This window comes from Antechinus flavipes, chromosome 2 (assembly GCF_016432865.1).
Source record: "Antechinus flavipes isolate AdamAnt ecotype Samford, QLD, Australia chromosome 2, AdamAnt_v2, whole genome shotgun sequence".
Classification (NCBI taxonomy): Eukaryota; Metazoa; Chordata; class Mammalia; order Dasyuromorphia; family Dasyuridae; genus Antechinus; species Antechinus flavipes.
Window position 1 is genome coordinate 499,118,497 of NC_067399.1, and position 14,488 is coordinate 499,132,984.

At 48.9% G+C, this 14,488-nt stretch overlaps 1 protein-coding gene across 5 annotated transcripts in view; it reads left to right on the forward strand.

Moving 5' to 3' along the window:
* DNM1 (dynamin 1) overlaps window positions 1-14,488 on the forward strand; it is a 70,827-nt gene that overhangs the window by 29,200 nt on the left and 27,139 nt on the right. For 3 of the 5 annotated variants that reach the window (XM_051980087.1, XM_051980088.1, XM_051980089.1), the window contains exons 7-10: window positions 2,329-2,471; window positions 2,685-2,820; window positions 3,930-3,997; window positions 13,273-13,411. In XM_051980087.1, coding sequence (XP_051836047.1) covers window positions 2,329-2,471; window positions 2,685-2,820; window positions 3,930-3,997; window positions 13,273-13,411 — 486 coding nt within the window. The remainder of the gene's footprint in view (window positions 1-2,328; window positions 2,472-2,684; window positions 2,821-3,929; window positions 3,998-13,272; window positions 13,412-14,488) is intronic. The other 2 variants (XM_051980091.1, XM_051980090.1) reach the window with 1 other exon arrangement.

Here is a 14,488-nt window from a genome sequence, read left to right on the forward strand (position 1 = left end):
ATAATGAAATATTATTGTTCTATAAAAAATGATGAACAAACTGATTTTAGAAAGGCCTGGAAAGATTTACATAAACTTATGTTGAGTGAAACAAGTAGAACCAGGAATACATTGTACACAATAATAGCAAGAATGTGCCATGATCAACTATGAAGGATTTGTTTCTTCTCAGTGATTCAGTGATCCAAAGCAATCCCAATAGACTTTGGACAGAAAATTCTATCTGCATCCAAAAAAGGAACTAAGGAGTCTGAATATAAATCAATACATGCTATGTTCACTTCTTTTTTCTATTTTTTAAAATCTCTTCCATGATTTTTTCCTTTTGCTCTGATTTTTCTCTCGCAAAATGATTCATAAAGTAATGTTATTAAAAACAAATAATTTTACTAAGAAAAATGCTAAATAAATGCCAAAGACAAAGTGCTATATAAATATAAAATACAATATAGTCATGAACTATTATTATTGATACTATAGTTGCTAATATTTATACTTTATCTTTTCTTTTGAATAAAAAAATCCTTGAGGTCAGTGTCTTAAAAAAAGGAGTTAAAATGAACTCTTCTTCTAATTCTCTTCTAAACCTTGTGTATTCTGTCTTCCAATCTCATCCTTCAACAAAACCTGCTTCTTTCAGTTCCCAAAGCACTTCTAATTGTTCATTCTAATTAATCACCCAATCTAGTTGCCTTTTCTCAATCCTCAGTTTTCTTGAGCTCTCCACAGCCCTCGAAACTGTTGATGATCCTCTCCTCTGGGATACTTTGTCCATTCTAGGTTTCTTTGACACTGTTCTCTCCTGTCTTTCCTTCTAAGTTTCCTCAAAGTGCTATTTCTCAGTCTGCTTTTCTGGCTCTTCGTCTAGCTAACTGTAAGTATCTCCCGAGGCTCTATCCTGAATCTCCTCTCGTTTCCTTCTAAACTTTCTTGTGGGATAATGTTCTCTGACTCGATGGATTCAAATATCATCTCTATGCAGATATTTCCAGGCCTTTCTGCTGAACTCCAATCCTCCATCTCAACTACTTTTTGGACATCTTGAATTACATTATCTCAAACTCAACACATCTAAAACAGAACTTGTCTCACCAGTCTCAACATTCCCTTCACTGTCAAGGGTAACACCATCCTCCCTGTCACCCTGGCTTGAAACCTTCGTTTCATCCTCAATTCTTCCTCATTTGTATTCACCTCCCATGTCCAATCTGTTGTCAAATTTTTACCTTCACATACTGAGTATTCCTGTTCTTTCTTCACCATTTCTCATTACCATCATTTTCAGAGAAGTCTCATTCACTCGAATCTCTCACTCCAGTCCTTCCTCCATTCACTTACCAAAGTCATTTTCTTAAAGCACAGCTTTTACAATTCTGACCCCCTGTTCAGTAAACTCTAGTGGCTCCCTAGAAGGAGCCAAATTTGTGTTTGGTACACAAACTTTTCACAAGTCGACACCTTCCTACATTATTTCTTTTCTTCCTTTTTTTGAGCAAGGTAATTGGGATTAAGTGACTTACTCAAAGTCACCCAGCTAAGAAGTAGGAAGTGTCTGAAGCTGCATTTGAACTCAGGACCTCCTGACTCCAAGATACAGAGCTCTATCCACTGTGCCATCTAACTGCTCCTTTATTTCTTATATGGTTAAGTGACTTACCCTAAGTCATATACCTAGCAAGTTTCCGGGGCAGGATTTGAACTCAGGTCCTCCTCATCCTGACTCCAAAGAGATGTTCAAGCCATTGCTGTCCCTCCTTCCTACTTTCTTTTTTGGTTGTTGTGCATTTTTCCAAGGCAATTGGGGTTAAGTGACTCGCTTAGAGCTACATAACAAGGAAGCATCCGAGGCTGGTTCTCCATCTACTCCATTCCTACCACTTAGCTGCCCGGGCTTCCTAATTTCTTCTCCCAACTATGAAATCTCTACTCCAATTACACTGACCCACTTGGTTGTTCACATATGATACTCCATCTCCCATGGCACTATATGGGAGTCAAAGACATGCCTGTCTTCAGTGTTTGAAGCATTCTCCCCCTGCCTCTTCTTACCTTCTCTGGCTTCCTTCAGCTTTCAGATCCAAGTTTCAAATTTGTTTGGATGCTTTTCTGTTTCCTATGATCCTCCATTGCCCCAAGATTTTATCTAGGTGTGTGATTACATATCTCTATACCTCTATATCTTTTATGTATCTAGTTATTTACCCTCCACTAAAGGTGAGCTCCTTTAGCAGAGGGACCCTTTGTATCCACAGTTTATAGCCCAGTGCTTAATAAATGCTTATTGACTCTCTGACTTTAACTTACTTTAACACTTTTCTCTCTGAACAGCAACTGACCAACCATATCCGGGACACACTGCCTGGCCTTCGGAACAAGTTGCAGAGCCAGCTGTTATCTATTGAGAAGGAGGTGGAGGAGTATAAGAACTTTCGTCCTGATGATCCCTCCCGCAAGACCAAGGCTCTATTACAGTAAATAGCCCCCACTGTGACTCCCTTGCATCCTTAGTTTCTTTTCTTCCATCCCAGACTCAGTCTCCCCTTTCTGTCTTACTGACAGACCCCCTAGCTTCATCTGATGTCCCATTCTTCCACCATCCACTGTAGTTGTTTGGTCTGATGCTCACCCATCTACACTATTTTCTGCGGCAACCCTTTCAAGGTTTCCCCATTTCCTCCTTCCAGGATGGTCCAGCAGTTTGCTGTGGACTTTGAGAAACGGATCGAAGGTTCAGGGGATCAGATTGACACCTATGAACTGTCTGGAGGGGCCCGAATCAACCGCATCTTCCATGAGCGTTTCCCCTTTGAGTTGGTCAAAGTAAGTTCATCTCTAGTGAGGATATTGTTCCTCTTTGCCCTCGACCCAGCTTCATCTGGTACTTCAGAGCTGGGAAGAAACCTTAAGAAAAGCCTATCAAATGTTAGAACTGGAAGAGATTTAGGAGTTCATCGAGTCTGAAGTTCTTGAATTCCCCCTGGGAAAAACTCAGTCCTGGAGACAGAAAGGGAAGTGGAAAAGGTCTTACAGAGGGCAGAGCTGGAACTCAGAACTTAAGCCTCCTAAATTTTAATCCAGTGCTTCTTCTATTAAACTTTACCAGCTCGCTAGTGCTTAGTCGAGACTCTGCAAAGGACTGTGTTAGATGCTCTTTTTGGGAATAAGAGTTATTTTAATGGTGTTGTTAAGGGGGAAAATCTCACACACATATCAAATGGCAACTAAGCCCATAAACTGTATGTAATAAATGCCAAAGGGATGAGAGGAAGAGGACTTGAACTGGCTCTTAAGGGACCAATGTTGCTATTTAGGTGTTTTTCAGTCATATCTGGTTCTTCATGACCCCATTTCTTGTCAAAAAGCTACTGCTGTATTTTGCCATCTCCTTCTCCAGTTTATCCAGATGAGAAAACTGAGGTAAACAGGGTGACGTGACTTGCCTGGGGTCACACAGCTAGTGTTTGAAGTCAGGTGTGAATTCTGGAAGATGAGTCTTCCTGACTACAAGCCTGGGTACTTAAGGGACTTAGTAGGATTTTGGAGAGTTAGGAGAGGAAGAAGAGGACATTCCTGACCCAGGGGCAGGATTGTGTAGCTGAGTCAAAGGGCCTAGAAGTATCCTGCTTTGGATTACTCTCTTTGGGTATGTTAAGTAAATTTTTTTTTATCTTTAAAACTTTTTCATCTTTAAAAGCAGTGGTTTATACTAGTTTCTTCGGTCCTCATTACTAAGGAGTCTCTGGGAGATATCGCTCCAGGATAAGTAGTTGTGGCTAGAATTTAAGTCTTAAGGTTCTGGGATATTCAGATTGCCATCCTGGTGGCCTTGATTATGTCCCATGGCCAGGTAAAGGGTCTCTGTTTCTTACCTGGGATTTGGGGGTCTGAGAAGCCTTCTGACAGTCTGTTTATACCTTTCCTTTGTACAGATGGAGTTTGATGAAAAGGAGCTAAGGCGGGAGATCAGCTATGCTATCAAGAACATTCATGGCATCAGGCACGTAGAGGGAGAGGGGTGGGCACCTGAGGGTCTTGGGGATTTGGGGGATATTGTTTCCCTTTACTGACTGCTGGGAAGATGCTCATGGAGGGAGGTTCCAGGTACCCAGGATCATTTTGAATTTAGGGAGTTCACTTGGGCAAGTAGGAAATTGGGATGGAAAATAGACCCCAAACCTTCATCCATGCTACATTTTTTTGTTCCTGCTACATTGGGAGTTAGAATCCCTTTGCAGTGACTTAGTTCTTCCTATGGGGCTCTACTTACATGACTTAATAGAATCAGAATCCTAGAATTTTCTGGATTTTTCAGTAGCCCTTGGAATATAGAACATCTGAATCAAAAGAAACTTATGAAATAAATGCCTCATTTCATAGATGGGGAAACTTTGGCCCAGAATAGGAAGTCAGTCACTCAAGTTCACATAGCCAGATAGTAGCAGAATCAAAATCAGACCTTTTAGTCCAGTGTTTTCTACCATATTGTGCTCCTTCTTTCCCAGTTCTCCCCAGACCCAACTTTGAGGAAATGAGATGGGAGATGTCAAGGGTGGAAGAAGAATATGAATTCATCTTTCACCCCTCTACATTAACTTTTCTTCTCCCCTCCCTGTCCCATCCTGTTCCCTTCCCAGCACCTTCCTCTCAACCGGTAAGAGAAAGGAAAGATTCTATGAAGGAGTGAGTGTAGGATATACAACCTACTCCTGGGTAGTCAGATGAGTTGGGCAGGACCTGACCTCCTCCCCCCAGCTCCAGGATGTGGGATTACTGGGGAGTTTCTAGAAGCTCAGGTTGTTTTTTAGCTCCTCTTTGTATTTCTTTGCAAGTAATGCTGGCTTCCCAAGCCCACTGGGATAGGTCTTAGAAGGAATTTCATTCGGACTCTGGCAGAACCAAATCGGCCATCTGCCCCTGGAACAAGAGCCCTGAGTCAGCTGGAGATGGGGAAGCTCTGCTTCTTCCTCCCCCTAGAACCACCCACCTGATAGTGTTGGAGAACCCCTGTTCAGGTGTCAGGGTAGAGCTCAGGATGCTCCAGCCACTGGGGGTGGGGAGAGAGAGCTTAGGGATCAGTTATGTCATTCTTGAGGTAATTAGGGAGCAGGGAAAAGCAGAATCATGGCAGCTACTCTCCTGGGGAAAATGCTGATTCTCCCCCTCCGCTCCAGGACCCAAGTTCTGTCCTTCAGCCTAATCTGCTCATTTTTACTTCTAGGGCTCAGAGTTTTTTCCCCTAAATCTCTAGGCTCAGGCCCTGTGCTGAGCACCTGCTTCTAAGATCTGATTGTTAAAATTTTCAGTGTGAGCATTTATACTTCAAATTAGCAAAGGCTACAAATAAGGACTTGATCTGTTTTGCTGATTGTTTAGTCAAGATGTTAATAATGCATATTAAACTTAAAAGTGTGTCATGTTTGCATTTTGCAAGTCCCAGCCCTACCCCAAGCTGGTAGTTTAACTAACCATCTCTTTCTTTGGCTAGGAGTCAGAGAAAGGGGCACAATTTTGTTTTTCTTAAAGGTTAGATTCCTTTAGGAGCCAATATTTATATATACTCAGCATAATGTTGAATCTCCTTCTTAAGACTGAGAAATGCCCTCATAAAATGATATTAGGATGAGTTCTGGTCCAAACCCAAACTACTCATCTGATGGATGAGGAAATGAGGACCCAAGAGGGGTCTTAAGAAACTGACATTGATATACAGCTTAAGGTTTATATGATAAAGATGATATAAGGGAGACCTCTGTAGTTTCTAGATATGGACATGGAGGATTTTTAAAAATCAAGCAACTTTTATCTAGGGTTAAACAAAATTCGAAACTTAAGTGTTTTGACCCCTGTCCTGAACTACTTTCTATTACAATTTTGCCTCCGTATCATCAGCAAGACAGCAGCAGAGCAAGAACCCAACTTTTTTTTTTTTAATTTTAAGACAGTCAGGGCTAAGTGGCTTGTCTGGGTTCACATAGCTAATAAGTGTCTGAGGTCGAATTTAAGCTCTAGTCTTCCTTACTCAAGTGCTGGCACTCTATTCAGTGTACCAACTAGCTATTGTTTTAATTTTTTTTCTCTTTTTATAAATTTTTTCAAAACTTCCAGTTATTTCTCCTAAGTTTTCCTCTCTCCTAAAGTAGCTAACTCTTAAGTCAAGTTGGACTAGTCAGCATGCAAAAATAACTATTTATGTGACCTTAACAGCAATGTATAAGGAAGTAGCAGTCACAGACTCAGAATGTCAAGCGGGAGTTTGGGTCACAGGATGTCAGACTAAAAGGAAGTTTGGGACACAGGATGTCAGAGAAGGAAGGGAGTTTGGGACACAGGATGTCAGAGCAGGAAGGGAGTTTGGGACACAGGATGTTACAGCGGGAAGGGAGTTTGGGACACAGGATGTCAGAGCAGGAAGGGAGTTTGGGACACAGGATGTCAGAGCAGGAAGGGAGTTTGGGACACAGGATGTCAGAGCAGGAAGGGAGTTTGGGACACAGGATGTTACAGCAGGAAGGGAGTTTGGGACACAGGATATCAGAGCAGGAAGGGAGTTTGGGACACAGGATGTCAGAGCAGGAAGGGAGTTTGGGACACAGGATGTCAGAGCAGGAAGGGAGTTTGGGACACAGGATGTCAGAGCAGGAAGGGAGTTTGGGACAGGATGTCAGAGCAGGAAGGGAGTTTGGGACACAGGATGTTACAGCGGGAAGGGAGTTTGGGACAGGATGTCAGAGCAGGAAGGGAGTTTGGGACACAGGATGTCAGAGCAGGAAGGGAGTTTGGGACACAGGATGTTACAGCAGGAAGGGAGTTTGGGACACAGGATATCAGAGCAGGAAGGGAGTTTGGGACACAGGATGTCAGAGCAGGAAGGGAGTTTGGGACACAGGATGTCAGAGCAGGAAGGGAGTTTGGGACACAGGATGTTACAGCGGGAAGGGAGTTTGGGACACAGGATGTCAGAGCAGGAAGGGAGTTTGGGACACAGGATGTTACAGCGGGAAGGGAGTTTGGGACACAGGATGTCAGAGCAGGAAGGGAGTTTGGGACACAGGATGTTACAGCGGGAAGGGAGTTTGGGACACAGGATATCAGAGCAGGAAGGGATTTTGGGACACAGGATGTTACAGCGGGAAGGGAGTTTGGGACACAGGATATCAGAGCAGGAAGGGAGTTTGGGACACAGGATGTTACAGCAGGAAGGGAGTTTGGGACACAGGATGTTACAGCAGGAAGGGAGTTTGGGACACAGGATGTTACAGCGGGAAGGGAGTTTGGGACACAGGATGTTACAGCGGGAAGGGAGTTTGGGACACAGGATGTTACAGCAGGAAGGGAGTTTGGGACACAGGATGTTACAGCGGGAAGGGAGTTTGGGACACAGGATGTCAGAGCAGGAAGGGAGTTTGGGACACAGGATGTCAGAGCAGGAAGGGAGTTTGGGACACAGGATGTTACAGCAGGAAGGGAGTTTGGGACACAGGATGTTACAGCAGGAAGGGAGTTTGGGACACAGGATGTTACAGCGGGAAGGGAGTTTGGGACACAGGATGTTACAGCGGGAAGGGAGTTTGGGACACAGGATGTCAGAGCAGGAAGGGAGTTTGGGACACAGGATGTTACAGCAGGAAGGGAGTTTGGGACACAGGATGTTACAGCAGGAAGGAGTTTGGGACACAGGATGTTACAGCGGGAAGGGAGTTTGGGACACAGGATGTTACAGCAGGAAGGGAGTTTGGGACACAGGATGTCAGAGCAGGAAGGGAGTTTGGGACACAGGATGTCAGAGCAGGGAGTTTGGGACACAGGATGTTACAGCGGGAAGGGAGTTTGGGACACAGGATGTCAGAGCAGGAAGGGAGTTTGGGACAGGATGTCAGAGCAGGAAGGGAGTTTGGGACAGGATGTCAGAGCAGGAAGGGAGTTTGGGACACAGGATGTTACAGCGGGAAGGGAGTTTGGGACAGGATGTCAGAGCAGGAAGGGAGTTTGGGACACAGGATGTTACAGCAGGAAGGGAGTTTGGGACACAGGATGTCAGAGCAGGAAGGGAGTTTGGGTCACAGGATGTCAGAGCAGGGAGTTTGGGACACAGGATGTTACAGCGGGAAGGGAGTTTGGGACACAGGATATCAGAGCAGGAAGGGAGTTTGGGACACAGGATGTTACAGCGGGAAGGGAGTTTGGGACACAGGATGTCAGAGCAGGAAGGGAGTTTGGGACACATGATGTTACAGCGGGAAGGGATTTTGGACACAGGATGTTACAGCAGGAAGGGAGTTTGGGACACAGGATGTTACAGCAGGAAGGGAGTTTGGGACACAGGATGTCAGAGCAGGAAGGGAGTTTGGGACACAGGATGTCAGAGCAGGAAGGGAGTTTGGGACACAGGATGTTACAGCGGGAAGGGAGTTTGGGACACAGGATGTCAGAGCAGGAAGGGAGTTTGGGTCACAGGATGTCAGAGCAGGAAGGGAGTTTGGGACACAGGATGTTACAGCAGGAAGGGAGTTTGGGACACAGGATGTCAGAGCAGGAAGGGAGTTTGGGTCACAGGATGTCAGAGCAGGAAGGGAGTTTGGGACACAGGATGTTACAGCGGGAAGGGAGTTTGGGACAGGATGTCAGAGCAGGAAGGGAGTTTGGGACACAGGATGTCAGAGAAGGAAGGGAGTTTGGGACACAGGATGTTACAGCAGGAAGGGAGTTTGGGACACAGGATGTCAGAGCAGGAAGGGAGTTTGGGACACAGGATGTCAGAGCAGGAAGTTGAGTTTGGGTCACAGGATGTCAGAGAAGGAAGGGAGTTTGGGACACAGGATGTTACAGCGGGAAGGGAGTTTGGGACACAGGATGTTACAGCGGGAAGGGAGTTTGGGACACAGGATGTCAGAGCAGGAAGGGAGTTTGGGACACAGGATGTCAGAGCAGGAAGGGAGTTTGGGACACAGGATGTCAGAGCAGGAAGGGAGTTTGGGACACAGGATGTCAGAGCAGGAAGGGAGTTTGGGACACAGGATGTTACAGCAGGAAGGGAGTTTGGGACACAGGATATCAGAGCAGGAAGGGAGTTTGGGACACAGGATGTCAGAGCAGGAAGGGAGTTTGGGACACAGGATGTCAGAGCAGGAAGGGAGTTTGGGACACAGGATGTCAGAGCAGGAAGGGAGTTTGGGACAGGATGTCAGAGCAGGAAGGGAGTTTGGGACACAGGATGTTACAGCGGGAAGGGAGTTTGGGACAGGATGTCAGAGCAGGAAGGGAGTTTGGGACACAGGATGTCAGAGCAGGAAGGGAGTTGGGACACAGGATGTTACAGCGGGAAGGGAGTTTGGGACACAGGATATCAGAGCAGGAAGGGAGTTTGGACGCAGGATGTTACAGCGGGAAGGGAGTTTGGGACACAGGATGTCAGAGCAGGAAGGGAGTTTGGGACACAGGATGTTACAGCGGGAAGGAGTTTGGGACACAGGATGTCAGAGCAGGAAGGGAGTTTGGGACACAGGATGTTACAGCGGGAAGGGAGTTTGGGACACAGGATGTCAGAGCAGGAAGGGAGTTTGGGACACAGGATGTTACAGCGGGAAGGGAGTTTGGGACACAGGATATCAGAGCAGGAAGGGATTTTGGGACACAGGATGTTACAGCGGGAAGGAAGTTTGGGACACAGGATATCAGAGCAGGAAGGGAGTTTGGGACACAGGATGTTACAGCGGGAAGGGAGTTTGGGACACAGGATATCAGAGCAGGAAGGGATTTTGGGACACAGGATGTTACAGCAGGAAGGGAGTTTGGGACACAGGATGTCAGAGCAGGAAGGGAGTTTGGGACACAGGATGTTACAGCAGGAAGGGAGTTTGGGACACAGGATGTTACAGCGGGAGGGAGTTTGGACACAGGATGTTACAGCGGGAAGGGAGTTTGGGACACAGGATGTTACAGCAGGAAGGGAGTTTGGGACACAGGATGTTACAGCGGGAAGGGAGTTTGGGACACAGGATGTCAGAGCAGGAAGGGAGTTTGGGACACAGGATGTCAGAGCAGGAAGGGAGTTTGGGACACAGGATGTTACAGCAGGAGGGAGTTTGGGACACAGGATGTTACAGCGGGAAGGGAGTTTGGGACACAGGATGTTACAGCGGGAAGGGAGTTTGGGACACAGGATGTCAGAGCAGGGAGTTTGGGACACAGGATGTCAGAGCAGGGAGTTTGGGACACAGGATGTCAGAGCAGGAAGGGAGTTTGGGACACAGGATGTTACAGCAGGAAGGGAGTTTGGGACACAGGATGTTACAGCAGGAAGGGAGTTTGGGACACAGGATGTTACAGCGGGAAGGGAGTTTGGGACACAGGATGTTACAGCAGGAAGGGAGTTTGGGACACAGGATGTCAGAGCAGGAAGGGAGTTTGGGACACAGGATGTCAGAGCAGGGAGTTTGGGACACAGGATGTTACAGCGGGAAGGGAGTTTGGGACACAGGATGTCAGAGCAGGAAGGGAGTTTGGGACAGGATGTCAGAGCAGGAAGGGAGTTTGGGACAGGATGTCAGAGCAGGAAGGGAGTTTGGGACACAGGATGTTACAGCGGGAGGGAGTTTGGGACACAGGATGTCAGAGCAGGAAGGGAGTTTGGGTCACAGGATGTCAGAGCAGGAAGGGAGTTTGGGACACAGGATGTTACAGCGGGAAGGGAGTTTGGGACACAGGATGTCAGAGCAGGAAGGGAGTTTGGGACACAGGATGTCAGAGCAGGAAGGAGTTTGGGACACAGGATGTTACAGCAGGAAGGGAGTTTGGGACACAGGATGTCAGAGCAGGAAGGGAGTTTGGGACAGGATGTCAGAGCAGGAAGGGAGTTTGGGACACAGGATGTTACAGCGGGAAGGGAGTTTGGGACACAGGATATCAGAGCAGGAAGGGAGTTTGGGACACAGGATGTTACAGCAGGAAGGGAGTTTGGGACACAGGATGTCAGAGCAGGAAGGGAGTTTGGGACACAGGATGTTACAGCGGGAAGGAAGTTTGGGACACAGGATGTCAGAGCAGGAAGGGAGTTTGGGACACATGATGTTACAGCGGGAAGGGATTTTGGGACACAGGATGTTACAGCAGGAAGGGAGTTTGGGACACAGGATGTTACAGCAGGAAGGGAGTTTGGGACACAGGATGTCAGAGCAGGAAGGGAGTTTGGGACACAGGATGTCAGAGCAGGAAGGGAGTTTGGGACACAGGATGTTACAGCGGGAAGGGAGTTTGGGACACAGGATGTCAGAGCAGGAAGGGAGTTTGGGACACAGGATGTCAGAGCAGGAAGGGAGTTTGGGTCACAGGATGTCAGAGCAGGAAGGGAGTTTGGGACACAGGATGTTACAGCAGGAAGGGAGTTTGGGACACAGGATGTCAGAGCAGGAAGGGAGTTTGGGTCACAGGATGTCAGAGCAGGAAGGGAGTTTGGGACACAGGATGTTACAGCGGGAAGGGAGTTTGGGACACAGGATGTTACAGCAGGAAGGGAGTTTGGGACACAGGATGTCAGAGCAGGAAGGGAGTTTGGGACACAGGATGTCAGAGCAGGAAGGGAGTTTGGGTCACAGGATGTCAGAGCAGGAAGGGAGTTTGGGACACAGGATGTTACAGCAGGAAGGGAGTTTGGGACACAGGATGTCAGAGCAGGAAGGGAGTTTGGGTCACAGGATGTCAGAGCAGGAAGGGAGTTTGGGACACAGGATGTTACAGCGGGAAGGGAGTTTGGGACAGGATGTCAGAGCAGGAAGGGAGTTTGGGACACAGGATGTCAGAGAAGGAAGGGAGTTTGGGACACAGGATGTTACAGCAGGAAGGGAGTTTGGGACACAGGATGTCAGAGCAGGAAGGGAGTTTGGGACACAGGATGTTACAGCGGGAAGGGAGTTTGGGACAAAGGATGTTACAGCGGGAAGGGAGTTTGGGACACAGGATGTTACAGCGGGAAGGGAGTTTGGGACACAGGATGTCAGAGCAGGAAGGGAGTTTGGGACACAGGATGTCAGAGCAGGAAGGGAGTTTGGGACACAGGATGTCAGAGCAGGAGGGAGTTTGGGACAAAGGATGTTACAGCGGGAAGGGAGTTTGGGACACAGGATGTTACAGCAGGAAGGAGTTTGGGACACAGGATGTCAGAGCAGGAAGGGAGTTTGGGACACAGGATGTCAGAGCAGGAAGGGAGTTTGGGACAGAGGATGTTACAGCGGGAAGGGAGTTTGGGACACAGGATGTCAGAGCGGGAAGGGAGTTTGGGACAGAGGATGTTACAGCGGGAAGGGAGTTTGAGACAAAGGATGTTACAGCGGAAGGGAGTTTGGGACACAGGATGTCAGAGCAAGAAGGGAGTTTGGGACACAGGATGTTACAGCAGGAAGGGAGTTTGGGACACAGGATGTTACAGCGGGAAGGGAGTTTGGGACACAGGATGTCAGAGCAGGAAGGGAGTTTGGGACAAAGGATGTTACAGCGGGAAGGGAGTTTGGGACAGAGGATGTCAGAGCAGGAAGGGAGTTTGGGACAGAGGATGTTACAGCAGGAAGGGAGTTTGGGACACAGGATGTCAGAGCAGGAAGGGAGTTTGGGACAGAGGATGTCAGAGCAGGAAGGGAGTTTGGGACAGAGGATGTTACAGCAGGAAGGGAGTTTGGGACACAGGATGTCAGAGCAGGAAGGGAGTTTGGGACAGAGGATGTTACAGCAGGAAGGGAGTTTGGGACACAGGATGTCAGAGCAGGAAGGGAGTTTGGGACAGAGGATGTCAGAGCAGGAAGGGAGTTTGGGACACAGGATGTCAGAGCAGGAAGGGAGTTTGGGACACAGGATGTTACAGCGGGAAGGGAGTTTGGGACACAGGATGTCAGAGCAGGAAGGGAGTTTGGGACAGAGGATGTTACAGCGGGAAGGGAGTTTGAGACAAAGGATGTTACAGCGGGAAGGGAGTTTGGGACACAGGATGTTACAGCGGGAAGGGAGTTTGGGACACAGGATGTCAGAGCCAGAAGGGAGTTTGGGACACAGGATGTTACAGCGGGAAGGGAGTTTGGGACACAGGATGTCAGAGCAAGAAGGGAGTTTGGGACACAGGATGTTACAGCAGGAAGGGAGTTTAAAAGTTACCCCCATGTCCAAAATGGCGGCAGGGTTCTGCTGAGGTGACGTGCAGTGGGGGGAAGTCAGCCCTTTCCCCTCTCATGGGACCTCCTTTGTAATGCTGTCCCCTTCTCCCTGCCCTATCTGCCCCTGGGCTTTTAGAACGGGGCTGTTCACCCCTGATATGGCTTTTGAAACCATCGTGAAAAAGCAGGTGAAGAAGATCCGAGAGCCCTGTCTGAAATGTGTGGACATGGTCATTTCGGAGTTAATCAATACCGTTAGACAGTGCACCAAGAAGGTAACCAGGCCGCAGCATGGTGCCAGCCCCTCTCACCCGCCTGTGCCCCCTTCATCCTGCACTGCAGCCAGATGCCCCCCCACCCCCACACCACCCTCACCCTTCTCGGTAGCATGTTCAGGCCCCTCTGGGGTGCGGGTTGGGGAGCAGAGACAGGCCTTGGTCTGCCCAGTGAGGGCTCTGTTGGGTATCGCACAGGGACAGGGACAGGTGCCCTTAGCAGAAGAGAAGGCCCAGAAAGGGCCCGTGGAGGGCTGAGAGCCTTCATCCTGTGGCAGGGACCGAGCAGCTTGTCCGGCCGTGGGCTGAGGCTGGCGGCTGGCATTCAGAGCTGCCCGCTCCTGGCCTTTCTTTGGTGCTCGGGGGCAGCTGAAGCTCCTCGGGGAGCCTCTGAGGCAGGACAGCAGGCCCTGGAGCTGAGGCCCGGAGGGGCCCTAACTCCAGCTAGAGCGGGACAGACTCCCCTTCCAGGAGCTTTTCTGTGGAGAAGCAGGTCTAGGGGGGATGCAGTTAGGAGAGGCTGGAGGTTCCAGGATGAGCTCCCCTCAGAAGGAGCAGAGTCTGGGGACTGCCAAGTACCTCAGATCCCCATTGTCCTTCCTTCTCACCCCCGACCACCTTCCAGACCCCTGCCTTGTGGTCCTTCGCTTCTCTCCTTTTCACTCTTGTCCTCTTCCCCTTCCTCGCTCTTTCTCCTCCTCCATCTCTTTCTGTTTTTTTCCTGAGCTGAGGACCCTCAGGCTCAAAGGGAAATTGGGAATATCCCATAGGGAGAATGGGGAGGAAAAGTCCTGCAGCAGCTCCAGACAGGAGAGAAGAAACCTCGGGTTGGGCCGGTTGGGGGGGTCTGTGTGAAACCTGGGCAAGGCGAGCGGAGCTGGGCGTGGGGGGCAACGGGCAGAGGGCTGGGCCCGAGGAGGAAGACAGACTGAAAGGCTCCGGTAAGGTCCCAGGCCCGTGGAGGCCCGTCCGGCCTTGAGCGATGCCGCCGGCTGCCTCCCCGCCGCCCGCCACGGTGCCCACCGAGCCCCCTGGTACTTGGCAGCACCGGGGGGGTGGGGTGGGAAGGACGAGTCT